A 26,740-nucleotide genomic window follows, 5' to 3' on the forward strand; every position below is an offset into this window, starting at 1 on the left:
AAATACTATCCATGAATATACCAATTTGTTTTTTAATTTTATGTCATGTCCTGTCATTTTCTGAATACTTGAAAATCTTTAAAAGGCTCCAGAGCGAGGGTCAATATGGCCCCAACGGCATGAAGGGTAAATAAATGTCGTTGTCGGGAACGGAGACGTCGTATTATTCAGTAGCCTTTCTGGCAAATCGCGCCACCGTATTGGTAATGTAGGGTCCAAAAGAGTTTTACTTGATGTGACGTGGCGTTCATAGCTCAGGGTGATTATTTCCTCTTAAAGCCAGTTCATGAACAAAGCCATTTATTCCTACTTCCGCTCTGATTCTCATCAGTAATGGCTGTTCATTCGTCCTGCGAGGTAACGTTCTTCTTATAGTCTTATACTTTGCTTAATTGAAGTTAATCTTCGGCTAGATGTCTAACTGATGTAGATTTGGTTCTCTATTTTGTGAGCTGAACTTCAAGTTTAGTTGCTTGGCTTGAATTTTCTCGGCATCCGAAGTCGATTGGATTTGCCAGTTGCTTCTCAGTTCTATTTAAGTTGCTAACAGTTAAGAGAGGAATGTGGAAGTTACGTGAAGTACTGCCGGAGTTTTTATGGAAATCAAATCTATAAATCTCAAAGGTCAAACGATTTTGTTTAGATTTTCTTCTAGATTCTCTTCTATATGAAGCGTGAAAGTTAATTCACAGATTGAAATGAAGTTGATCTTCGGCTAGATGTCCAACTCATGTAGTTTGCTTCTCGTTTTGTCAGCTAAATTTTAAGTTTAGCTGCTTGACATGAATTTTCTCAGCATCTGAAGCCAATCGCATTTGCCATATGCTTTTCAGTTCTAGTTTATTTGCTAAAAGCTGGGAGAAGAAAGTCAAACTTATGCGAAGTAATGAGGTTGTGAAGTACTCGACAGTTTGATGGGAATCAAAGATATAAATCTCAGCGATCGAACGTTTTTGCTTAGACTTTCTTCTAAATTATCTTCTATTTGAGATGTGGAAGTTGATTCATGGATTGATTTGCGAACAACAATGTTTTAGTTCAGCCGCCTTAGAAACTTAAAATCAAATTAGGATAATATTTCGGGGACGCAATAGCCACTCTCCGTGGACTTTTACCTTTAAGAGACGACTTTATTCAGTCTACGCCTTCCCAAGCTGTAGAGAACTCTGACCTGTAGAGTAATTGCAGGGAGGACCACTAATTGCGGAATTCCTGAAAGGGAATGGCAGCGAACCTGCCGATTGTCGGTGTGCGAAATCACTCAAATCAAGCCCTACAGACGCTAGCCAATGCTTTTCCTCAGGTAATCGTACGAAAGAACTTGTATATAGTTTTTCTTCACCCCGGCTCATAAGAGGTTGCTGAAAGGACTTCAAACTGATACTTTATTCCGTTCTAGAGATTCCGCCAATTCTTGTTGAAGATGCTTCACTACCATCAGGATTATATCAACCTTTAAGCAGCTCACCGGTGAGTTTTTCTCCTACTATAAAAACACTTCGTTTTTTTTTTTTTCCTGTTTTTGTTGAAGCCGTTCTATAATCCTTTTCTTTTGTTTCCTTTTCCCTCCGTTTTTAATACCCAGATCAAACGTTATGGCTGATAAGAGTGAGAATGGGAAAAATAAAGATAGATAATGTTGTGTATTGAATGCAACAGTTTGGTGTGGTTTGAGTGTTTCTTGTTGACCAAACTAGAATAACATAAATTAAAGGCAATACTTGGTCTTACCTTACCCAATCAGCTGTCTTTTACACGGCTGCCCTTTTCTTTTCAACTTATATTTATGATGATATTGTTGATATACATATGCTTGTGATGTTTGACCTAATTTCTGTTAATGCTCGCCATATGTGTTGCAAAGGGAAGAGGCACTGAATAGAAGTTTGTGATGTTTCATAGACTTGCATTATATGTTTTTCTACGTAGTAATGCTTCATAGACGTTCATTATGAGATAGGATTTGAATTCTATGATTTTTCATGTGCAGTAATGTTTCATAGACTTACATTATAATATACGATTTCCGTACCTCTGTCTTTATGAAATATTTCTTTTTAATTGTCTTAATAAAGTTCCTGACGCGCACCCTCCAAAAAGGAGGTACCTGATTATTATTTATCGAATAGTTCCATGAAGTATAAGTTGCTGAAGCTCCTTCTCACAATCTATAAGGACCAGAAAGAGATTAGATAAACTCATCAATGTTGTATTAATGTATTGCGTGCCTTGCTTTGAATTGATTGATCAATTTCATCTAATGAACGGGTGTCTGGAAATAGCTTAAAATAACCATTCATGTTTTTCTTGAAGAATTGACTCCTTTCTATTTCTGTAGGGTCAAGATGTCTATAGTGTTTCACTGTTGTCCAAGGACGTTGACGATGCACATTGTGCTTCACCACCAACATTCTTGAGCATCTTGGAGGTTCCCAATCAATCTAAAGATCCAATATGCCTAGATGCTCAATTGGATTGCCAGAACTGCTTTGATTTCCGAGTGGAGAGTGAAGAGGGGTATTCCCCATGCATAATTGATATGCCTAGTGGAAATGAAAATTCAGTTTCATCTCAATCCTATGAAGAGGGAGTTGAAAGTCTTAAAAGTGAAAATTTACTATCTGTAAGTCACGTACATCCACCCTATGGGCCTATCCTCTTTAGGATAGCGTATGATAGTCTCTCTTAGTTAACTGCAAACAATTGATACGATCTGAGCAGCAATTATGTGATTTTCTGCGGCATTTCTTTTTTGGGGTTTTAAAAGAGAAACAGAGTTTGCCTTAACACTGCATTTTGAGTTTGACTTCTGCCAATTCTGATTTTGGCCAACTGTTGCCCACTATTGCAGAGGTTATTTTGGAGACAAGCGAATTTTAAATCTAGCGGAAGAGGTATGTTTTTTTTTGTAAATTCTTCACTTTTTCTGTTCTGGAGAGGATAAGCATTTAATGATTCATTGAAGTGTATGCAATTTTTGTTTTAGCGGACATAATTAAAATGGATGACTTGCCTTAAGCATGCAGTATGGTCGAGAGCTGATGGAAATTTGTCCCACTTGATGAACTGAATGACTTGACAAAAGGAAATTTCTCTTTAACACAGGCTAATTAGAACTTTCATCTAATGTAACTAGGAACAGATTCCCACATACAGAGTTTTCATAGTTGCATTCTAAAGACAATTGATGGTTGATACTCCTCTTTAGCCTACTGAATAATTCTGATTTGAACAATATACCATCAACTAGAAAATATCGTATGTACATCTAATTCAAAAGCAAGGGGGTAAAACATGCGTTATTATGTTCATGTATTGCCCTATGTAATTAAAAATTCTACTGGAGAATAGATTGACTTGAAATTGAAGATTGAATGTCAAGAGTATCAAATTCATATTGTCAATCATAATCCTTTTGTCTTTAATGGCTGATCAAATCTAGGAGCCCTTACTGATCACTATGATATTTCTTTGCGCTTTTTCTGTCACCCTTTATAGTTTGCAGGTTTTATCTTCTCCTTAAACTCCTACACTTATGCTTTTACAGCTGGATTCTTCAGTAGGTTGGATGCATTTTTAACTGTTACGTGTAAACTAACAGATAAATCAGTCACTGAGAAAGTTCACGATATGCCAAATAACAAATGCAGAAGACTAAAGCGTTCTGCCTCATTCGATTCCAGAAAAGTCGCTTTTCTGTTTTCAATATTGTAAGTTCAAATTTCCTCAATCAGAATATGCATTACATTTGCTGCTAGATATGTGCTAGTATCAATTTTCTGTCATGGTGAATTTACTTTCTATCTGACTGCTAAACAAACAACTTGAGAGTGTCCATGAGTCTGTCTTTTGGATAGCAAACTAAATTTCCTTACTTTTCCCTTCTGAAGTTGAGGCGAATGATATTTGTGATGAGGTTGTCTCCTTCCTGAAGTCACCATAGTGCTATCTTAAGAAGAAGTGCACCTAGGTTACCCACTTGTGGCACCCAACTTAAACATGGCTGAAAATATTGTGAAGGAATGAATCTCACCCTCCTTTCCATGGAATAATTCTGAAGTAGTGGATGTGTTTTCATGCCATGCCCAATCACTCTAGTAAGTTAGACAAGAGTTTGATATTACTAAATAGAGTGGTTCTTGTAGCTGAGCTCACTCCCTTCTCCCTAGAGTTGCCTTTCTTGAGAAATCAATACTCTAGGCCCGCTACTTCTTAGCCCACCTTATCTGAACATGTCATCTCTGTTACACCCGTGATCATCCTGTATATCCTGCAAAAATATCTCTTCATCTAGCCCATTAATCCATGCATTGAACTTGCAGGTAATGTCCCTTCTATTTTAGTCATGCCTATCATAGATGTCAACTATCAAGTTATATCCCTTCATTATAATTAATTAGATTCCACAGTCTCTAGAGACGCTCAAACTCTCACTTTTATTATGCTTGATAAAGATTACAAATCACAGCGCTATCCTAAACAATTTTTATCAAATTTCTCAAAAACGTTTGAGCTCAGTAAGAATGAGACTTTTATTTACCAATAACTTTGTGTTTTAGCCTTTGAGCATTGAAGTACTTTTATGAGAAAGTTGGGCAGATTCATTGATCAAGCTATCTTGTCTTTCCAAACGTGTACTTGAATGCTTCACTTTCTCCTTTTAACTTACCCCAATCACTGGTACGTGTAACTACTATATACCTCCGAGTTTTGAAGCCCCCATTCTTAGTACAAGAATAGGCTTATTTTCCGGATTACATTCTATTGTGGCTTGTGGAGTTCACAAGAGATATCATGCAATGATGCAATGTAAATCAATTGAGGTAATGATTCCTCTAATCCATTTGGGGCGTCTAGTGTTTTACTTGATAGAATGATAATCCAGCAGAAGAGGGTTAGTGAGTGCTGTTTCTAAATTAGACAAAGAGGAAGGGTGCAGAAGAATGGCGCAGGAGAAAGGTAGAGTACAGTCGTCTTGATTCCATGAATTGACTCTGGGATCAGAAATATGTTCGGTTACTGTTGCTAGTTCTAGTATGGTATCCGTAGGATTTTTTTTTTTTTTTTTTAAATCTCATTAGCTATAACATTTTCAGAAGCTTTCTAATGAAGGGATTGACAATCGTCATTCACATCAACGCCTGACCCTTGACTTCCTTTATCACAAAGCCCCTGAGCATCTCTACCCTTCAAAGGTTTAAAGTATTCCTGCAGCATTCCTGCGGTAGTCCATGCCAATCCAAAACATTAAATGTTTGATGCTGAAGGGAACGGTAGGGAGGAATTTCGTTAAAACCTTTTCCTTGCTTGGGACTTAGTAATTTGTAGGGCTAACTAAGGATTTTGGAATAGTCACACAAGTAGGATAACTCGTTTCCAAATCCATTTCTCCAAAGACCACCTAAGGTCTTAATTGGTTTCTAATTTTAGGTTATCTCGATTTGGAGGAGGAAGTTTCTCCAAGGAAATTACTTAACCATCGCTTCTCTTCTCTGAATTTTTCTTTAGAATCCTTCTTTTTCCTTCTCTTCCCGAATTCCGGACAAGCCTTGAGAGGCAAAAATTCCACATCAATTACGTTATAGATGTTATTAACTTTTGGTTATCCTTGAGAGGGACTCGTCTATTTAATTATCTTGCAATTGAAAGTTTCAACGGTTCGGAGCTTAGAATGGTCATGTATGTTCCAATTTCCAAATCATAGCATTAAAGGCGGGCTTAAGTGTGTCTATGCTTTCTCTTTTGGGAAGAGGGAGAGTGCAGGGCAGCTGGAAATTCTTTCTTCCAATTGAAATAATTAATGCGGGAGAGGTAGTGACAATGATAACTCTCTGTTGAGTCATTCTGGTTTGTCTTTGATGCTCTCCTCATTCTGCCTACTTACATCTTTCGCTCAAACAGATCAATATCTCTAATATTTATGCAGGTCAAGTTTGGGATCGCTGGTGTTGATATATCTGACGTTGCGAATCAGGCAGAAGGGTGAGAATTTTGTTCTTATTTAGTTGTTCAACCTTGATTAAAAATTGCTGCTTTGTGTTGACATGTAGAAATTAGAATAGTTCCTTTTCTTTTTCCATGTAAAATACACTTCTCTATTAAAATTAATTCATGACTCTTTATAATGATGGTAATATATGAAAAATGTTTTGCATAGAAATGACGTTTACATATTCTCATTTAATATAATAATAATAAGAGTTAAGATATATTTAATATTCTAAAATATTTTGTAATACGTTCAACACCCTGTTTACATATTTTCATTACATTTTATTATAATTGTACAAACAGTACTTTAACTTATTTTTACAAAAAATGGCAATGCACGCCAAACATAACCTTGATCTTGATGTGGCGTTTTTCGAGTTGGCCATAAACTTCCCCCCCCCCCCCCCTTCTAGATTTTTCAGATGTTTATATCTCAACTACGTACATACGCGAACTTACGTTCCATTATCTTGGATTTCAGCAAAGTACACTGCGATATGCCTAAACTGGGGACAATAAAAGTGAAAGAGAGAGGCCTGGTCTGATTTGAATATATTTTCGAATACAATTTAAATAAAAATTCCTTATTTTTCGTCCTTTTTCTCAACTAAACATGCTTTTAACGTCCATATATGGAATGTAAGTCTAAATGAATCAAAACTTAAAATTTTTTTCTGAGCTTATAACATTTAGGAAGAATTGTTATGAAATCTCAAGAAAGAAGCATAATTACTAAAAATTCTTAGTAACAATAGAGTAGTATGTAATGATAAGTTTTAAAATAATAAATGATATCTGCTCATTTATTATTGAGATTCAATAGTGGATTTCATTGTAATTTTTCCCAAAATTTATTCTTGAGACGCTAATTGTATAATAATTGAAGGCAAAAAGAAAAAAAGAGTGACTACGGAACTTTGTATCTTACATCAAACATTACAGCAGCGGTTTCCCCCCACGTGTGTAACCTGAAGAAGCATTCGTATGAAAGCAAGGTTTGTAGGATATCGCTTACCAAAGGAGCCAATTCCAGAGGTGTCTATAAAGACACATTTAGCTGCTCGTAAATTAACCGTTATCTAGCATGCACAACCTCCTCCTTGCTGCTCTGTATTGGACGAATTGACGGTGGGCTTTAGATTTACATCAACCATGTCTTCCTGTTTTGGAGAAAGAAGAGTTTCCATCCCTGGCAAGGCAGCCGCAATTTTTCGAAACAAAGGCTGCAAATTTTCATTTGCGTTAGATTAGACACTAAACAAAAATTGTGATGTGAATTTGAAGGTTCCAGAAGAAGCACGTTACGATCTTTCTTTTCTTTTTTAACAAATTAAGGAAAGGGCTTGGAGAATTCACCTTAATATTGAAGCCCGCTTTAGCACTAGTTTCTATAAACATGACTCCACATTCACGAGACTTAGCATCCCCTTCCTCTATTGAGACTTGCCTGCATAGGTATCAAAACCACGTTAGAAGGGAGAAACCAATCATCTGCTCCTTTAATTTTGTCTATAAGTCACTTGCAATATATTTTATATAAAAAAAAATTTTAAATTTCGTTAACTCCCATTTAAAATTTAAAATTTTTTAATTTTTATCCCTATTTAATAATATACATTATCTTTTAGGTAAACAAAGTCAACACAATAATAAATAAAGGATAAATTTGTACATCTATATAAAAAATTTCTCTCAATACTCTATAAATAAAACCAAAAAATATTTTCTCTCTATTTATAAGAGCCAGAGAAATATTTGATACTACCTCCGGTCTTATTTATAAGAGCCAGTTGACTAATTTGAGGAGATTAAGGAAGTAAGTTGAGTTAGTTATTTGTCCTAAATAAGTGTTGTCTTTCCTAAAATATCCTTACTAATCAAATGTATTGACTAGAACTATTATTGTTAGAAGGGCTACTTTGGAAAAAATGTATAAACATGAGAGACAAAGTGGATTGGGGTCTTATATTTAACACCAAATTAAGACCCCAATAAAACTCAAACAGGGTCTTATATTAAGGACTGGAAGTAGTATAACATATTCATACATGAAACGGGCTAAACAGAAACTAAATCTAGTATCAATCCATTTATCCTATAAACTTGGTTTCTCATTCGATAATAATATCAAATTTTGAAGCCCTAATAAAAAAAATGCCCAACAGGTAATCCAAAAGAAAGGGGTCAACAGGATTCTAATTAGGTTGTTAGGCGGTAAACAATGGGTTTTTCTATATCCAATTGTCACAAACGTAACATGTTTGAAATTATTTTTATGCCTAAAATTTGGCAAACCAGTGAAGAACCACATAAGAGCAAAGTCCCTTCTGCTACTGGACACGGTATAGAATACTTCAACAAACATGTTCGGTTCCCAAAGAATCTGATATGTAAACATATTAATAAATAAAGAATAGTTGGGGGTAAGTTGGAGAGATTACTGTTAGTAGCTAAAGGCTATAAATAAGTGGCTTTGGACAAATTGTAACCAGCTTATGAGATTAATGAATTGAGTTTCTTTCCTCCCTGTTACTCTCCCCCCCCCTTTCTCTCTCTATCTCCCTGTTTTCCTTATCTTCCTCCCTCTTTCCCACCTTCTCCATACAACAGAATCAACAAAATGTAACCAGTAAAAATCATTTGGGCCCCATTTCATAACTCATCACTCACCTTTTATCAACGAGATCGGTTTTATTCCCAACCAAGACGATAATAACATCACTGCCCCTTTCTGTACGTACCTCCTCAATCCACTTATTAGTATTGAGAAACGATTGCCTGTCTGCATGACAAAAGCTAGATGATAAACTCGGATAGCCATAGATGGGTGTACAACAGCTTGTGAATATAAAAAAAGGAACATTAACGAACATCAAGATGTAGCAAATATCAGAGAGAAACTTTAAGAGGAGAAATTTTTCGATCACTACTTATGCTACAAAGCCTTTGCTGAGTGTCATTAACAAGTGATTTAAAGAATCATGTAAAAACTAAAAAGAATCTTCGTGACAAAAGAAAACAAAACAACTTACTAGCTACATCATATACAACAACTGCCACGGAAGAATCTCTAATGTAGCTTGGAATGAGACTTCGAAATCGTTCTTGTCCTGCAGTATCCCTGTTAAGTTAAAATGCACGGCGCTCAGCCAAATGATGCGACATTCAACATGTAGAAAAGCCTACACCAAATACACCACAAGATATTGACGAAGCCACAAAATACTCAAGTTCAGCTCAGTGAACTGAAAATCTATCTATTATTCTTTTAAAAATGTCCATAAAAAGGGGTGAGATGTTTATGTAAAGGAATATAAAGTGGAAAGATAGTAATTCCATCAAATTTAGTAATGAAAAATATGAACTATGAGGTCAAAACTTGCAGCAGTAGGACTTTTCATCTCTTAAGAGCGAACCTAAAGTAGTTTTCAGATCTCCTATGAATAAGAGGAAATAAGAAACGACAAGGTTCACCAGATGTTTTCATCCAATATAACAGAGCACAATAGTTCACAGCTTAGAAATCCAACAAGTATATCACGGAACCAAAGTAATAAGTATAACGTCTAAAAAATTGCAACCAAGTTTTTCTTTTCACTAATGAGTATCCCAACAAAGCTTTTCTAAAAGTTAAAATAATCATAATTAGAGTAAAATTGTTTATATGAGGAACATAGCCCTACCAAAGCTGCAACCGAACTGTTCTGTCTTCAAGGTACATCGTTTTTGACAAGAAGTCAATTCCAATAGTAGCCTGCAACTCAAAATTAGCAAAACATGTGTTAACCTAGCAGCAGGAATCAAGAAGAGTTATAAAAACAAGTTTCCATGTTCATTTATCTGCTAAACAATAATCATACAGGATAACCAGCATAAACAAGGAACATTACAAGGTCAGAGGAATTCAATACATAGGATTCGCCTATATCTCAATTCAATTTTCAATTATCGACATGAATCAAAACTTTGGACATAATTCCGTAAGTACAACCTCTTTTTCTCACTCTCTAGCATTTTACCAATTCAAACCCCTTAAAGTGGGGATTCATATTCATAATTATTGGACAACGAACCTGTAAGCAATGGTTTGATTCTAATTTAATCCTACATTATATCGGAACTAGAATTTAAATACCGTTCAGATGATAATGTCCCGCACGACACACAAAAACTGAGAAAAAGCATCCAGTAGACTGGAATATGTCACAGAAGATCTATTCTCGCTCCTACTCTTGGCAACCACTTTCATAACCACAGCAATATTTTTCCCGGTATACATACATCAACTGTCTCATATCAGAAGATCTTCATCCCTCAGCACCACCTAACTAAAGCTACAAAGCATATACATATGAAAAACTCTCCATAACAAACGAGAATAGTGTTGCCTGCTGCTAAAAGAACTAAGAGCGTAAAATATGTCGAATTGCAGACTGATCAACGAAAAAACACGTAAAGATATCGTAAATCGGAAATGTGATATCTGATAAGAGATAAGTGATCGACAGCATGATCAAAATCCTTCAAGTGCGATTCGAAAGAACTCTTAATGAACAAAAACGAAGCCTAATTGTGAAACAAATCAAAGGAAACAGAGGGCTCGGGAATGACCTGATATGTTGTGTCGAATTTGTCGTACATAAAGCGTGTGATGATACTGGTTTTGCCAACCGATTGATCACCCAAGAAGACGACCTTGTATTTGGCAAGAGGGGACACTGTCGCCATTTTGTGGAGATGGATCGAAAGAAATGTCAGTAGTTGGTTGTGTGAAGCAAGCAAGCGTCAGATCTGAATCTCCCAAAAATCTCACAATCACAGAGCGAGAATCAAGGGAGAAGCACGAAAAATATGACAATAGCCAATTCCGAGTGCAACACATTTTTATATGCACGAGGAGAAACCGCCAAGGCGCCAACCACGACGCGGACGTTATACGGCCAAACCTTTGAACTTCAAGGGGAAAAAAACTTAAAAAAAAAAAACAGAAAACTTTCTTTACGATCAATTTAGCCTAATTTTTTGGGGTAAAAAAATAAAAAAATAAAAGCCCTTTTTCCTTATAATCCAAGTTAAAATAATTGTTTTTTTTATCATTTTGGGGGGAAAAAAACCAACTGATACACACGGCCATTCATTTTGTTGTTGTTGTTGTTGTTTTCTTTTTAATTTTTTTTAACCCCTTTGTTTTTATTAAATTTTATCATGTAAAGGGCTCTATATAGTTTTACTTTTTCTAATAATTGTTTTTCCATAAAAAATATCATTTTGAATATAATAAAAAAATTTACCCCTAACAATTCATATATAAGAAAGATATTAATTAATTAATAATCTCCAAATGCACGGTATCACCTTGTAATTTCAAAAATGTAATTTAACTATTTATTAACTTAGGCGTAAGATCTAAATGTTAACTAGTAATAATAAAGAAATAAATAATATTTAAATCAATATTAATATGGTACTCAAATTTGAAACTTGAAGTAATTAATTAAATTTCTCTTATATTTATTTGATTAATTCATGTTTTTTCCCCAATATTAATTCATGTTATTCATTATTTACAATAAAATGTTTAGCAACCCATACTGTTTTTAATAAAAATAAAATATGCAAAATTATATATACTGAAAATGTTAAGAGTGTTGAGTGTGATTTTAAAATAAAAGGTTAGAATACATCTGAAGATTTATATAATTATTATCAATTAGTACAATTTTTTTTCCGCATTTTGGTTATCTCGAATATTGATGGCTAAAGTGAGAAGGGGAAAATCCCCACTTTCCCTTAGAAAGATTACGTTTTATTATGTTATTCCAAAATCAATTTCTTTTTCTTTTGAAAAAAGAAAACAACAACCTAGACATATTTTTGTGCATTGCAAAAAGTTTAAAGTGAACCACACAGTCACACTTGCTTATAAATAATATATCTTCTTACAAACTTTATAATTTTATTACAATGATGCCTGAGTTATATGCAAGTTTCAGGATCTCTCCCTAATAATTCAAACAAATGAAGGATAGATGGTTCCACTTCCACGAACAAAATGTCATGTAACAATTAGCAACAAGACACATGATTTCAAATAATCAAAGGAGATTACTTTTTCTTGATCATAAGTACATTACTTAATGCATAAACTAAACTTAGCATAATTGCATGTGAAATGAGTTTGGGTCTTCATCAAAGTGATGTGTATCTCAGCTTATCAGATTTGGATCATCGAGATAAGACATGAACAGTCCATATTTAATTTAATTTTTTATTTTTAAAATAATTATTTTAATGGGTATAAAATTTTAAATAAAGATAGTCTATTAATCATTATTTTTTTAAAAAATTATTTTTATTTAAAAATAATTAATTAAAAATTTTAAATCTGCATTAGATTTGATGAGTTTGAAGTGTTTATCAACCTTGATGAGTATCCAAACCGGTTCAATTGCATGATGCAATGATCTGACTGTAATACTCCAGTACTTTGACCAATACTTAATATGAGAGTTACTTAACCAATTTTAACACATTAAGAAAGTTAGATACTCCTCCGGTCCTTAATATAAGACCCATTTAACTAATTTGATTAGATTAAGGAAGTTAGGTAAGTTAGTTAATTATAAGAAAAGTGACATATTTTTCCTAAAACACCATAATCATCTTTCTTAATACCCCTCTTCCTCTTCTACTTGATTATGGTTGAGGGAGTATCTATAGGAGTAATTTAGAGAAAATTGATAAATATGAGAAATGAGTCTTATATTTAGGACCAAAACTAACTCAAAAATTAGGTCCTATATTAAGAACAAGAGGAGTACATTATTAATTATAACAAATATAACCTAATTGTCCTAAAATACTCATGTGAGATATGAGATCATATATCATCTTATAAGTTAGGTTAATTAGTTTGAAAAAAAATAAATAAATATGATAAACAAAGTGAATGAATATCTCACATTTAGGACTCTAATTAGCTCCAATATATTAAGGACTCTATGAGTAATAAATAATAGTGAAAGTGAAAACAACGTAACTAACTAACCATATGCCATATTAACTCCAATCCTACTCATCCATATGTCGTTTTCAGTTTTTTATGTGCTTGGGGAATTTTGTGAAAGTTGATAGACTCCCGAGGAAAGGAACAATCCACCAACCATATTAACTACAATCCTACACAAACCACAGACTCGCTTCTCAGCATTAATTAAGAGCAGAGGTCGGGTATGTCGCACCATTTATTCTTCAAAATTTTAATGAGGCGTGATCATGGCATGACTGCAACTAGAGAAAAAGAAAACCACCATGAGAAAGTCTCTTCAGCTTCAGGACACTCAACCAAATCCAAAAGACACAGAGGAAGAGAATTATTATTCTAATGGCCCTGATCAACTTCCAGACAAGAGCATCGTAGTTCCCAACAAAGTCATCACAATAGCTGACAGCTTCAAGAACGAACATTCATGGTAGTGTGTATACATACATATATATATATATATATTAAAGTCACAAAAGATTCTGTTTCATTTCATATTTTGGCAGGTACAAAGACATTATTCACAACTTCCATAATCTGCTTATATTGATGTGACTTTTGCATTCATGTCCTTTTTTTTTTGTTTTTTGGGTTTTGCTCTGATTTGGAATCACGCAGGTTCATCACACCTCAAATCCCTTCGGACTTGTCAATTGAAGTTCAGGAAACTACCTATAATGTTCACAAGGTATTCGGAGACATGCATAGCGTAACCTTCTTTTCAATTTTATTATATTACAAACTGGAATTTTCCCTGAAACTACCCTCCTACACATTCCTCTTCCAAATGATCAGAGCAAAGTTGATCACAGGCGATTTTATTTTTTCTTAGTAGTTGAACTAACTAAGTAACCTTTCCATCTTTTAATACTTCCTCAAGAGCAAGAGAAAGCAGAAAACATTGAAAAAGAAGATACTAATTCTTGAGAAAAGGCACCATAATCATTTGTTGTGTTTGCTTCTTTTACTGAAACAGTATCCCTTGATAGCAAAATGCGCCTACATAGGACGATTGGAAGTACAGCCTTCGGTCTCAAATGCAGGATATGAACTAAGGCTTGAAAACTTCCCAGGAGGATCTGAAACATTTGAGATAATTGTAAGATTCTGCTATGGCCTCCCAATAGATTTCAACCCAAAGAATATAGCAGCACTGAGATGTGCATCAGAATTCTTAGAGATGACTGAAGAACTAGAAGATGGGAATCTGATTTCCAAGACTGAAGCCTTCCTCACATTTGTTGTGCTTTCTTCATGGAAAGACACAATCACTGTACTGAAATCTTGTGAAACTCTATCTCCATGGGCAGAGAATCTCCAAATTGTTAGAAGATGCTGCGATTCCATTGCTTGGAAGGCTTCTAAAGATAACTCCACAGGAACAGATCCAGCAGCTAATCAAGAAGGCTGGTGGTTCAACGATGTGGCAAATCTTCGCATCGATCATTTCATGCGGATTATTGCAGCTATAAGAGCAAAAGGAACCAAACCAGAGATAATAGGTGAATGCATTATGCACTATGCAAAACTATGGTTACCAGGAATTAATGTGGAGTTAGAAGGGCTAAGAGGATATGGGTATGGAAAGAATGAATTACAGTTCAGTATTTACAGTGGGAAGGAGAAAGAAAAGTCTGGAAACAGCAAGGAGCAGAAGACAATTATTGAAAGTCTGTTAAGCATACTTCCTCCTCAACAAGAAGCTGTGTCATGTAAATTCTTGTTGCAGATGTTAAAAATGGCTATGATGTATTCTGCATCGCCTGCTCTCATTTCAGACATTGAAAAGAGAGTGGGGATGACGTTGGCAGATGCTGAGGTGAATGATCTTTTGATTCCAAGATATCAAAGTGGAGATCAATGGAAACTAGTAAAGTGTGTATAGTTTTTCCCTTTTTCAGATGATGGACTCTGTAATTGAGAATTTTTAGAGAAAAAAACAAGAAATTCTCAAAATGGTCAATCACAATAACCTTCATGCTTTTTCTTTTCCTTTTAGTAACATGGTCAACTCGTCAGAAGAATGCACGATGCTGGACACTGATATGGTGCAAAGGATTGTGGAATACTACTTGATGCATGAACAACAGGTTCAACATCAACACAAGGCTGGGAAATTCAACATTAGTAGGCTCTTAGACAATTACCTAGCTGAAGTGGCAAGAGATCCAAATCTCTCAATTACCAAGTTTCAAGTTTTGGCTGAACTGTTACCAGAAAATGCTCGAACCTGTGATGATGGTTTATACAGAGCCATTGACACTTATCTCAAGGTTTTAGCTGTTTATTTCTTCTTCTTCTGTTTAAATGTTCTGTTCAATATCCATGTAGAAGGAATTTTAAGACAATGTTTTGACATTATGACACTGAGATTTCTGCAGACTCATCCTACATTGCCTGAGCATGACCGGAGAAGGCTATGCAAAATAATGAGCTGTGGAAAACTTTCACTTGATGCATGCATGCATGCTGCACAAAATGAGAGATTGCCTCTGAGAACTATTGTACAGGTGAGGTTTGTCAGAACCCAATAATCTAGTTGCTCCATTCATATATGATGTATCTTTGAGGGCTTTTATTTTAAGCTCTAAAAGAGGTGATCTAAATATAAATGAAGCCTACATTGAGGGTTATTGTCGACAATAACTTTGGCAAAAACTTTCTCCTATGCAGAAGAGCTTTTGCCTACGTCTATTGTGCTTTTAATTTAATCCTCTTGACATTGCAGCAGAGGGAGACGAATTTGGAAGGACATTTTAAATTAAAGGGAATTTGTGATGTGAGATAGTCATCATAAATTAATTCACTAGAGGATAATCAGTAGATGGAACAGGATATTTCCAAGTCCATTATGAAAATTAATATCCTGTAGAGAGGTGAAATGGTTCACATGATTGTAAAAGAGTATAGAACCAACAACAAACAAGATCAACCATGCCTTATTCCACTAGGTGAGGTCAGCTAGGTGGATCATAGGGCATCATTGTGCTGTATCAACAACTAAATCTTTGCATAAATTGTTAACCAAAAGATTTCACTCAATTATGATTACTTGAGCGAAAACAGAAAATTAACAATTATGATTGCTTGCCCTTATTAATTCATCCTTGACCAAAATATGAGATTTGCAGGTTCTATTTTCAGAGCAGGTAAAGATGAGAGAAGCAATGCTAGAAAAGGAGCCAGAACCAAGTGGAAACAACTATGAACAGGATGTAAACCAATCATTTACAAATGCAGAGATTCAAGCACTCAAATCAGAACTTGAGAATGTAAAGTCCAAGATGGCAGAACTGCACAATGATTACTCTGAGTTACAAAGAGAGTATGAAAAATTGGGCAACAGCAAGCCAAAAAGTGCATCGGGCTGGGGTCTTAATTGGAGAAAGATTAAGCAGTCGTTTCATGCAAAACTTGATGCAGACGAAACTGGAGAAAGACAGGACAAACCAAAGTCACCATATCCCGATAGACTAAGAGCCAACCCTAGCAGAAGGCTCTCCATGTCCTAAGTTTTTCGGCTCAAAATCCTGTAGCAGAAGTATGCATAACCATTTCTATGTGAAGCAAATGGCCTACAGTTTATATCAGAGTTATTCTCTGAGACTCCAAAACATAGTCATGATATAGTAATGTAAATATATTATCATCTTAAAGACTTGAACACTAATTTTTAACAAAATGATAATAATAGAGCTTCCACCAACTGGGACTGGGAGCCAAAATAGCAAAATTGCCGACAGACAATTCTTGGAGCAAGCCTTAACAGAATATTTGTTTTTTTTTATTGAGCATATTTTAATTTCTAACAGTTTTCTCACGCTTTGTAAGCACTTTGGCTCAAATACAACTTGTCAAAATTATATTCATTAATCTATGGACTCCGACCATTATCATAACATGTTCACCACTATGAACTAGGACAAAGATGTTTATAAGCACTACAAAAAGTGAATCCTATTTTAAACATTCCCAAAAACATGTCTTTTAAGCTTCCTAGCAGTGTCATACCTCATGACCACTACGAGGATAATGAACCGAATGATGTTGATTACATGGCAAATGATGAGATGATGATTAGGACATACCTAATATTATCTCCGGTCCTAATTATAAAAGCTACTTGACTAATTTAATAAAATTAAAGAAATAAGTTAAGTTAGTTATTTCAATTAAATAGGTGTTATCTTTCTTAAAATATCTTTGTTAATCAAATGTATTGGCTAGAATTATTATTATTAGAAAGACTAACAAACAACAAGCCTTATCCCACTAGGTGGGGTCGGCTACATGAATCACACAACGCCATTGTGCTCTGTCAACAACCCAATCCTTAGATATGTTGTTGATTAGGAGGTCTCGTTCAATGACCTCATTCAGCGTTCTTCTCGGTCTTCCCCTGCCTCTTTTTATGGGACTCCATCTTGTTTGATCCACCCTCCTCACCGGGGCCTCCAAAGGCCTTCTCTGCACATGTCCAAACCATCTTAAGCGACTTTCAACCATTTTCTCTTGGATAGGTGCCACACCGACTCTTGTCCTGATCTTTTCATTTCGAATCCTATCTTTTCTTGTATGACCACACATCCATCTCAACATCCTCATTTCTGCTACTCCGACTTTGTGCTCTTGTTTTCCCTTTATTGCCCAACATTCACTACCATACATCATAGCTGGTCTTATAGCAGTCCGATAAAATTTTCCTTTAAGTTTCTCAGGTACCTTCTTATCGCAAATAACTCCGGTAGCTTTCCTCCACTTTAACCAGTCAGCTTGTATTCTATGAGAAATGTCTCCATCAATTTCCCCATCCTCCTGTATAATGGATCCTAGGTATTTAAACTTTGATACTTGAGGAATAATTTGCTCTCCCATCCTCACCTCCAAATCCCTATTACCTTGCCTCCCTCCAAAATCACAATGCATATATTCTGTTTTGTTCCTACTCAAACGGAAACCTTTCGACTCCAAAGTCCTTCTCCATAACTCCAAACTAGTGTTAATCTCTTCTTTTGATTCCGCCATAAGAACTATATCATCAGCGAAAAGCATGGACTTAGGGATTCTTTCTTGAACAGGTTTAGTTAGAACATCCAGAACAATGTTGAACAAGTACGGACTCAGAGAGGATCCCTGATGTAGGCCAATCTTAATAGGGAAGTCCTTTGTCTCCCCCCCAGGCGTCCTTACACTGGTAGTTACCGCCTTATACATATCTTGTATGACTTTGATATACGCAACCCGTACACCTTTCTTTTCCAAAGCCTTCCACAATACTTCTCTTGGCACACGATCATAAGCCTTTTCCAGGTCAATAAAAACCATATGTAAATATCTTCTTTTACTTCTATATCTCTCCATTAACCCCCTTAGTAAATAGATTGCTTCCGATGTGGATCTCCCTGGCATAAATCCAAATTGGTTTTCCGAAATAGAAGTCTCCAACCTCAATCTATATTCCATCACTTTTTCCCACAACTTCATTGTATGACTCATAAGTTTTATCCCCCTGTAACTTGCACAGTTTTGAATGTCTCCTTTATTCTTGTAAATAGGAACTAAAATGCTTTTCCTCCACTCATCCGGCATATTTTTAGAGCGTAGAATTTCATTAAAAAGCTTGGTTAGCCACGCCTCCCCCTCATCGCCCAAACATTTCCAAACTTCAATAGGGATACCATCAGGCCCAACAGCTTTTTCATTGTCCATTTTCTTGAGAGCCGTCTTAACCTCTCCGATACGTATCCTGCGGTAGAAAGCCAAAATCCGATCATCTTCGTTAATTAGCAAGTCCTGCAAGTCCTGAGTCGCATAACTGCGGTAATAATAATTCTAATTATTATTAGAAGGACTATCTTAGAAAAAAATGCATAAATATGAGAGACAAAGTGGATTTGGATATTATATTTAGGATCAAAATAAAAATCAAACAAGATCTCATATCAAGGACCGGAGGTAGTAACATGGTTGATCACAGGGTGTGACAATACCAATAATGGCTAGGAAACTTTGATGACGTCTATGATGATGCGTTAGGTGATGTGGATAATAACTCAGGCTATGTTGATGACATAGATAATGATGAGAACGATGACACGGCTTAGTGATGTGGGCGATGGCGTGGGTAGCAACATGTTTGATGATGTGCGAAGTGACGTGGATGATGAGTGGGTGTGCGATATATTGACATGGATAATTAAGTGGACGTTAAGTCGGATGTTGATGAGGCAGACCATGATGAGATGGCTGATTGGGTGGATGAAGAATGATAACTCAAATGATTGCCGGGATGCTGACATGGTGTCATGAGAGAGATCCAATAGACGGGGTTATACTTAGGATCACTTGTCCTCACTTTTTCAATCTGAATAATGACCATTTATTTTTTCAAACAAAACTGGTCCTTTTAGAGGGTTTTCCCGAGCAAAAGTTTTGTAAATTATTCCTCTTTTTCTTTCCCTCTTTGGGTTTGATTCTGTCTTTTTTGCATGTAGATAACCTGAAATATTTTTAAAGTGAACAAGATAAGCTCACAATCTTCCATAAGAGGGGAAGCTTTGTGCCATTAGGTAATTGGCAGCTTTTTAGATGGTATAATTTGTTGTAGTTATTAATTTATAACAAGTTATGATATTCATAATTTATAATCAGCAAAAGTTATATTTTAAATTTTATGCAATTACAAAAGATATACTACCTCCGGTCCTTAATATAAAAGCTAGTTAATTAATTTGAATAGATTAAAGGAAGTAATTAAGTCAGTTATTTATAATAAATAAGTGTTGTCTTTTCTAAAATATCATTGCTAATCAAATATATTGGTTAAAACTACTATTATTATAAAGACTATTTTTAAAAAAATAGATAAATATGATAGACAAATTGAATTAGGTTCTTATATTTAGGAGTTAGAACTAAAATAAAAGTAAAACAAACTCTTATATTAAAGATCAGAAGTAATATCTTGTTTGATTTTATACTTCCTTTGTTTTTTTATTAATACACTGACTAAAAAAATACCAAATTGGTATGAAGATGAGTGATGAATATTATAGTTCTCTCTCAGTTTATTTTACCGATTCCATTCATAATTTTTCTCCCTTCATGATTAAAGTCAGTGAAAACAGAGATACATATTTGCCCGAAAAAAAACAAAAGCAAAATTAAAAAAAATCGTAATTAATGTTACCAAACTTATTATTTATTAACTAAGGGTGTGTTTGGATAGAATCCAAACCATGGTTTTAGAAGTGCTTTTACGGATTACGAAGTAAATATGTGGAGGAGATTATCTCGTTTTGCGGAAAAGTGCTTCTGAAACCACGGTTTGGAGATACCCAAACAGGCTCTAAGAGTATAATGGCATATTATTAAAACAATGAGGGATGAATATCAATACAATTATATTAATATATATTTAACTGCCATGGGCCAAGAATACGTTTAGATTACAAACACATGAACCATATCAAATAAAAAATAATGAATAATAAGATAGCAAGTGAAACATAATAAATATAAAATGCTTTTTCTTAATGAATTTCATTATCATGCCGTCTGTTACAAAATGAAGAGGCCAGAATATGAATACAATCCTAATTATATTGATTAGTAGTCCAGGTCGGATTTGAGAAGAATTTCTACTTTCTATCATATACAAGACGCATATATTTTGGATACAAAGAAACAATCGATGTCATGCATTCCAAATCCTGTTGCGGTTAGGCTTTACGACACCTTCTTCTTAAGCTGGTAGGGATATTTTTGGTATATTGAAATGCTACTGACCACAAGTGGAAGAGCCACAAGGCAACATATGGAAGGTGGTTTTCCTTCAAAAATGAACTGCAACAATGCTGTAACTAGAAGTGCAGAAACAATGACAAATCCCTGCAACCACATCAGAACCACAACCACCGTAAGTACCTTCATACAATAGCCAAGACAAAAATGAATACTTTTCTCCCGACCAAGTATAATTCTGTCTATAAATTACTAGGTTCCTCATTCATTTAATTGTTTTTATAAGTTATCTAGTAACTATATCCCTAGTTTAAACCAGCATTACATATGACCAGATATGTGCAGTTTGATGATTTAAACTTTCTATAATTGCTTCATCAAGACAGTTCAGCAAAATCATTCTAAGCTAGTAATCATATCATATATACCAAAAATAAAAAACCTTATGCTTTCTCCAAAGTAACTAGTTTTTTCACCTTTCTAACACCACCGGCATGGGTTGTAATTAAACCTACAAGAATTCCACCAAGGGCATTGGAAATCACTGGGATCTGAAATGAATAAATATCAATATATCACTTGTCCGAAGTTGAGATACAAGACTAACATTAATTAAAGAGGCAAACTTAAAGCATGTAAATAGAATGCATAGGGCAAGGCACTAAATTTCCAAATGATGAACTTTGTATAAATTACAATATAACAGCCTTCAAAAATACAATTCAATTATTAACTTTTTTAGAACAATTAATTTGAGCATAAATCTATGGCGTATCATTTAGCAGAAAAGATGAAAGTCAACATGATTGGATAACATCAACAAAAACCTTAACAAAAATTTAAAAAAAAAAAAAAAACTTTGTACAGCTAAATGCAAATGCTTAACCAGAGTACCAAGATTTGATCTTTTCAAGTCTCTTAGACCTATCCAGAAACATGGCTCAAATATGTAAATGCTACGAAATAGGACCAAAAAGGGCCAAATAATAGCAAGAAAATTACCAAAGTTAAAGGAGTCCAACCATAAAAGAACCCCTTTTCTCTCATAGCTTTCCCATCTGGAGATTTCAAAGTACTAAGACACAAACATAGACTCCCAACGATAGACATCTCTATTGTCATCAAGTATGATGAGTGTCTTTTAACCTGTCATAAAATGAATGAATACTACAAGTATAAACAAAAAACATATGAATAAAAAAAAAAATCTGAAACTTTAAATTCTGGTAACCTGAGAGGCCCATTGACACAATGCAGAAGCCAACCCAGAGAGCACTGAAGCAACTAATACTGGAACAATCCCATAAAATAAAATCTGATCGGCATTACCACCAGTAGAACCTTTGCTAGAGCTTTCACCAATGCTTAAAAGAACAGCAGCAACTATCAACAAGAACAAAGCCCCAATTTGTTGAATTGATTGTTTCTGCCTGTATTAAGTTATTATTAGATGCCTTGAACACCCTCAAGATCTTATTTAATACAAAGCACTTTTCATCTAGATTTTCATTCCTTCAGGAAAATTTACTAACAAGTATGAAAGTATTAAACCACAATGTAATGCATATCGCAACTTAATGGTAAAGTGAGCAACAAACAATATATCACTTCTGATATACAAGCACTATTCAATCAAACCGTATACCAGCCTAACATGGAAGATAGTTAATGTTTCTTCTAGAGCACATTTGAACATGAGTTAGATCTAGCAAAGCATAAACATTGAGGATGTTAATCTCGTGGTATACCTCAATATTAAGTATGTAAAGAATGCAGTGAAAAGTATCTTTGTCTGATTCAGCATTGTGAAAGTGAGTGAATCAAGATTCCTGTACGAAATTTGCAACAAGCTATTTTGAAGAGCATAGATAGCTGCAGGAAGTCCTGATGCAGTCAATGCACCAATCACAGTCCATTCTTTGCATGCTTTCTTTAAAGTGCCCTCCCTTGCCATGAAAATTACTGCGCATATAACCTAAAAAACATATAAAAAGAATACTTGAGTTTTCCCCAATAAATAGTTAGAGAAGCAATGAACAATACATATGACTAATCGAGACAAATTTGATTAATAGTTACCTTTACAATCTCACATGCCAAAACAGATGAAGTTACAATAACTTCTTTTCTGTGAGAAGAAAGGGAAATGAGGTTAAAATACAGATCCATACAACCATTGACTATAAAATGTACTGCTTCATGCACAAGGATATGGCTAGAAAATCAATTCCAAATTTAACACATTAAATCCCCCCCCCAACGTGAATAATAACTTATAAGTAAGAATACACTAACAAATAAATCCCAATCAGAATGATTTTGGTAGAAAAACAATCTAATCTTTATCATTAAAACCAAAAGTACTTAACATGCATATGCCTATAAGATATAAAGGCAAGGCAAATGGCATGAACTGAAAATGTTTCATTACACTAACATGAAGTGGCACAACTTTCGGGATAAAATGAGGAAATTCCTTCCATTATGAAGGAAACAGACTAAAGGACAAGGACATATAAGTGGGATATCGGCTTTTCATTCAAACCCAGACCTCATTTCAGACAGTTTCTCAGCCTAGCAATCATATTCCCATCTATATTAATATTTTAGGATGTCATACGCTCAGTATAAGGAAATGAATGCAGCTAATATCGCTTTCTAAATCCCATCTTTTTTTTTTTTTTTTGGGGGGGTCACTCTGGACCATACCGGCCATTCTTCAAGTCAACAAATAGCTCAAAAGGAAATAAAACAATGTCTCAACTTCTAAAAAACCTAATTGCATGGATTCCTGAAAATAAAAGCCCTCTCTTTTTCTGCAATTTATCTCAAAATTCGCCATTGGAAATTGACAACTACACACACACGTATACAGTTGCTTAGTCATCCTTTTATACTTTTTGATTGATTACTAGCGTGATTAATCAGGTCCATCTTGTTTTTCCAATGCCCTAATTTAATCTTGCCAACAACCACTAACTAAATGACGATCTGATAACATAAGGGAGTCAATTGACCTAAAAAGGAAGTTAATTTAAATTGCCCTCGTTCACAGGAACATCTTTATAGGTATAAAACCTGCCCTCTGTCACTATTGGATAGACATCTAAAAATACCAAAATCTTAACATGTCAAGCCGAAAAAATTACGAGCGATTTATCATGTTCAGGAAAAACTGACAATGCATTAATTGGCGTTCATGTTTAATCAACAGGAATGCAAAATAGCCCCATAATCTCGTTGGATGTGAGAATCCAGAACCAAACAGTAAATAACAGAAAAGTAATCAAGGCAAATTGGATTCTTAAAAGTAAATTTGAAAAAAGACCTGATGAACCATTTAGAAATCAAAGGCTGAGCTCCATATTGCAAGGTGAGGAGGATCGAATACAGCCAAACCCTTGCATTCATCCCGTGTGAGCCTTGCGTGGTACCTCTGGACTTAGGTGCCGCCATTGCTGGCGACTACAAATACTAAGGTTGACTGGTTCTCTCAACTCCGAATTTCTTTTTCTTCACCCTCCGGTTTGGATCTGATGCGAAGCCAAAATCATTCCCCTTATGAAACGCTTTTCTTACCAGGAGGGAAATCCACCGATGCCCAAAAAACGGCGTCGTTCATGAATCCGCGGGCCGGGTTTGACGAATAGGTCATTAGTTCGTCATACTAAAACAGATTATAACAATAAATAAATTAAAAATGAAAACAGATTGACGCATGAAGCTGTTAGTGGGAAAATATTTTACCTCACGACAGCAATAGAATCGGCTGGTGTGGACCAGAAATTAATTTGTTTCTTGGCTCCTCCTCAGTCCTCTTAAGTCCTAACCATGGCTTTCTTGGAGATTCGTCCAGCAGGACAACGCAATCTTTTCAGGATCTTCACCTGAACAGGATTTTAAATTTAACCTTTGGTTTTTTCGGTTTTGACCAGGGAAAAAAAAGCACAGAAACCATTTTTTTTCCCCCTAGTTATTTATTACTCTCTCTTTCTTGTATAAGATTCTATTAACTAAATTATATTATTTAAAAAAACAGTTAAAATTAATTTTAAAAAATATATATGTAAAAATTGAATCTCTGTTTTTTTCCTCCGAGTATCTTCTTGTTTAATGAAAAGGCAAATAAGGGAGAAAAATACTATTAATGAGACAAAAGATGAGAGAAAATGAAATGTGACAATAAGATAAGAAGAGAGCATAGAAAATTAATGAGAAAAAATTGCTTAAAATATAATTAATGTTTAGACAATCCTTATAGGATTTTGTAAAAAAACCAAACTAATTTAAATTTTGGAATATTATAAATAGAATTGGAGGAAGTATATATTAAACATGTAAAATTAAAATGGCAACCTCCTATCTCATTCCAGGACAAATGGTGTATTTGGATTAACGGCCACAAAAATGACTTTTATTTCATTGAGTTTTATAAATTTGAATTAGGGTAAAATTTAGTTAATGTGATGTGATTTATGTTTGAATTATCTTTATAAAAAAGTCAATAGCAAACAATTACCATCCAAACATATAAGACATAGCTTAGCATTCATAACATGCTTGCAAATTTAACATTTTTATAATATAATGATATATTTAGAAACTATAATGTATTACTCATAAATCTCATAGGCCTATGGCATGCTTCAAGTATAATCACATATACAATATATGAGTTCATAAAGTCATATAAACATAACAAGTATATCATACATGCAAGTAAATACCAAGCACATAAGAGTAGGGTAAAATTTGATACCTTTAACTTGTCACATTCATTCTCTTGCTCCCATTACAACCAACAATTGAAGTTGCTTGACTAACCTTTCCCTTTCATCTTCTTTGATGTCAAATGGCTCTAATTGCATTAAAGCATCGTACCATTTACTTATTAGAGCCATAACAATAAGCCATTTCCAAGCATAACTCTCTTGAACAAATTTTAACCTCCAACTTTTAAACTTTCAATCCAATTTTTCTAAAATTAATTCTACATGTTATTTCTACATAATTTGCATGTAGAATCTATTTTCAAACTCAAAATAAACAAAATTTCATTCTTTCCTATAGAACTGAACTTGGTCGAAATACTATAGGGTTTAGGGCAAAATTTCATTTTCAATTCCAATACTTCCAAACTTACTTTATCACTTATATTCTACACAATTTTTCATTTTAAACACATTGGAAGCATCAAAATTATCGAAATCCAACCCTAACATAAACCCTAGCTATGGCAAAAAATTACACAATATCAAGGAAAAGTTAGATTTTTTTTTAATTTCATCACAAAATTATTTAATTTCTACTCTTTTCTTCCTCTTAATCATTAATCTAATTTCAATAAACCTTTCCATAACTAAACCATAATTGGACAGCACCTCCTTTTAGGGTTTCTAGCTCTCAATTACCATCAAAACCATATTTAAACTCAACAATCTATATGGCTACACGAACCCTAACTTATGTGGAAGCTTGGGTTTGTTTAAGTTCTCTTGCTCTTCTTCTTATTCTTTCTCTTCTTTTTAGGACAAAAATTTTCACCCATCTCTCTTCTAAGTTGACCAATATTCTTCATACAATTGGGGGTATTTGTAAAGCTTTTCAAGTTAACCCTTCATACTCTGCAATCAATCTTGTATAGAATTACAATGGTCATATGTCATATTTTCTAAGCCTTTATATAAGTTCAAAGACTGTATTCTGCTCTCAAATTTGGAAGAATTATCATGACCATGGAAAAATGGAAAGTAGTTTGAAATCCAAAGAGGTTTTCTTGTCAATTTTGTCTTTTAACAATTGCTACAATTCCAACACCACCCTTCTATGAAAATGGTGCCTAAAATAGGGAGAAATTCATCCAAAAATAAACCCTAGGTTACTTCTCCATGAATTTTGTAATATTGCACCATATCTGGTACTCTTTTGGATCCTAACTTTTCCAATAGCACTGACATGTGTTCT

The 26,740-nt window shown here is 34.5% G+C and overlaps 4 protein-coding genes across 5 annotated transcripts; 2 read left to right on the forward strand and 2 right to left on the reverse strand.

The window, feature by feature from the left end:
* Positions 1–137: 137 nt before the first annotated feature.
* LOC114758183 (uncharacterized) lies at positions 138–6,609 on the forward strand. 2 transcript variants are annotated; one of them, XM_028947211.1, is made up of 8 exons: positions 138–357; positions 1,189–1,303; positions 1,400–1,470; positions 2,339–2,623; positions 2,852–2,894; positions 3,548–3,710; positions 5,927–5,982; positions 6,473–6,609. In XM_028947211.1, the coding sequence occupies exons 1-8, from the start codon at positions 334–336 to the stop codon at positions 6,508–6,510; spliced, it is 795 nt and encodes a 264-aa protein (XP_028803044.1). In that variant the 5' UTR covers positions 138–333; the 3' UTR covers positions 6,511–6,609. The 2 variants fall into 2 exon arrangements, with proteins under 2 accessions (XP_028803044.1, XP_028803052.1); XM_028947219.1 differs by having other exon boundaries at positions 3,602–3,710; positions 6,473–6,608.
* A 277-nt stretch (positions 6,610–6,886) lies between these two features.
* Positions 6,887–10,785, reverse strand: LOC114758198 (ras-related protein RABH1e). Its single transcript, XM_028947230.1, has 6 exons — positions 10,603–10,785; positions 9,675–9,745; positions 9,024–9,112; positions 8,662–8,773; positions 7,348–7,438; positions 6,887–7,214 (listed from the first exon to the last, which is right to left on the reverse strand). The coding sequence occupies exons 1-6, from the start codon at positions 10,717–10,719 to the stop codon at positions 7,071–7,073; spliced, it is 624 nt and encodes a 207-aa protein (XP_028803063.1). The 5' UTR covers positions 10,720–10,785; the 3' UTR covers positions 6,887–7,070.
* A 2,517-nt stretch (positions 10,786–13,302) lies between these two features.
* On the forward strand, positions 13,303–16,777 carry LOC114758274 (BTB/POZ domain-containing protein DOT3-like). Its single transcript, XM_028947307.1, has 6 exons — positions 13,303–13,463; positions 13,652–13,721; positions 14,010–14,908; positions 15,033–15,306; positions 15,415–15,543; positions 16,165–16,777. Exons 1-6 carry the CDS (start codon positions 13,303–13,305, stop codon positions 16,543–16,545), a joined length of 1,914 nt encoding a protein of 637 aa, XP_028803140.1. The 3' UTR covers positions 16,546–16,777.
* A 3,648-nt stretch (positions 16,778–20,425) lies between these two features.
* Positions 20,426–24,587, reverse strand: LOC114758245 (UDP-N-acetylglucosamine transporter ROCK1). Its single transcript, XM_028947283.1, has 8 exons — positions 24,524–24,587; positions 24,105–24,443; positions 22,856–22,904; positions 22,525–22,751; positions 22,008–22,206; positions 21,779–21,922; positions 21,253–21,327; positions 20,426–20,923 (listed from the first exon to the last, which is right to left on the reverse strand). The coding sequence occupies exons 2-8, from the start codon at positions 24,230–24,232 to the stop codon at positions 20,762–20,764; spliced, it is 984 nt and encodes a 327-aa protein (XP_028803116.1). The 5' UTR covers positions 24,233–24,443; positions 24,524–24,587; the 3' UTR covers positions 20,426–20,761.
* Between the last annotated feature and the right edge of the window lie 2,153 nt (positions 24,588–26,740).

Source organism: Neltuma alba, unplaced genomic scaffold (genome assembly GCF_004799145.2).
Source record: "Neltuma alba isolate B1F8T4 unplaced genomic scaffold, ASM479914v2 tig00001521_pilon, whole genome shotgun sequence".
NCBI lineage: Eukaryota > Viridiplantae > Streptophyta > Magnoliopsida > Fabales > Fabaceae > Neltuma > Neltuma alba.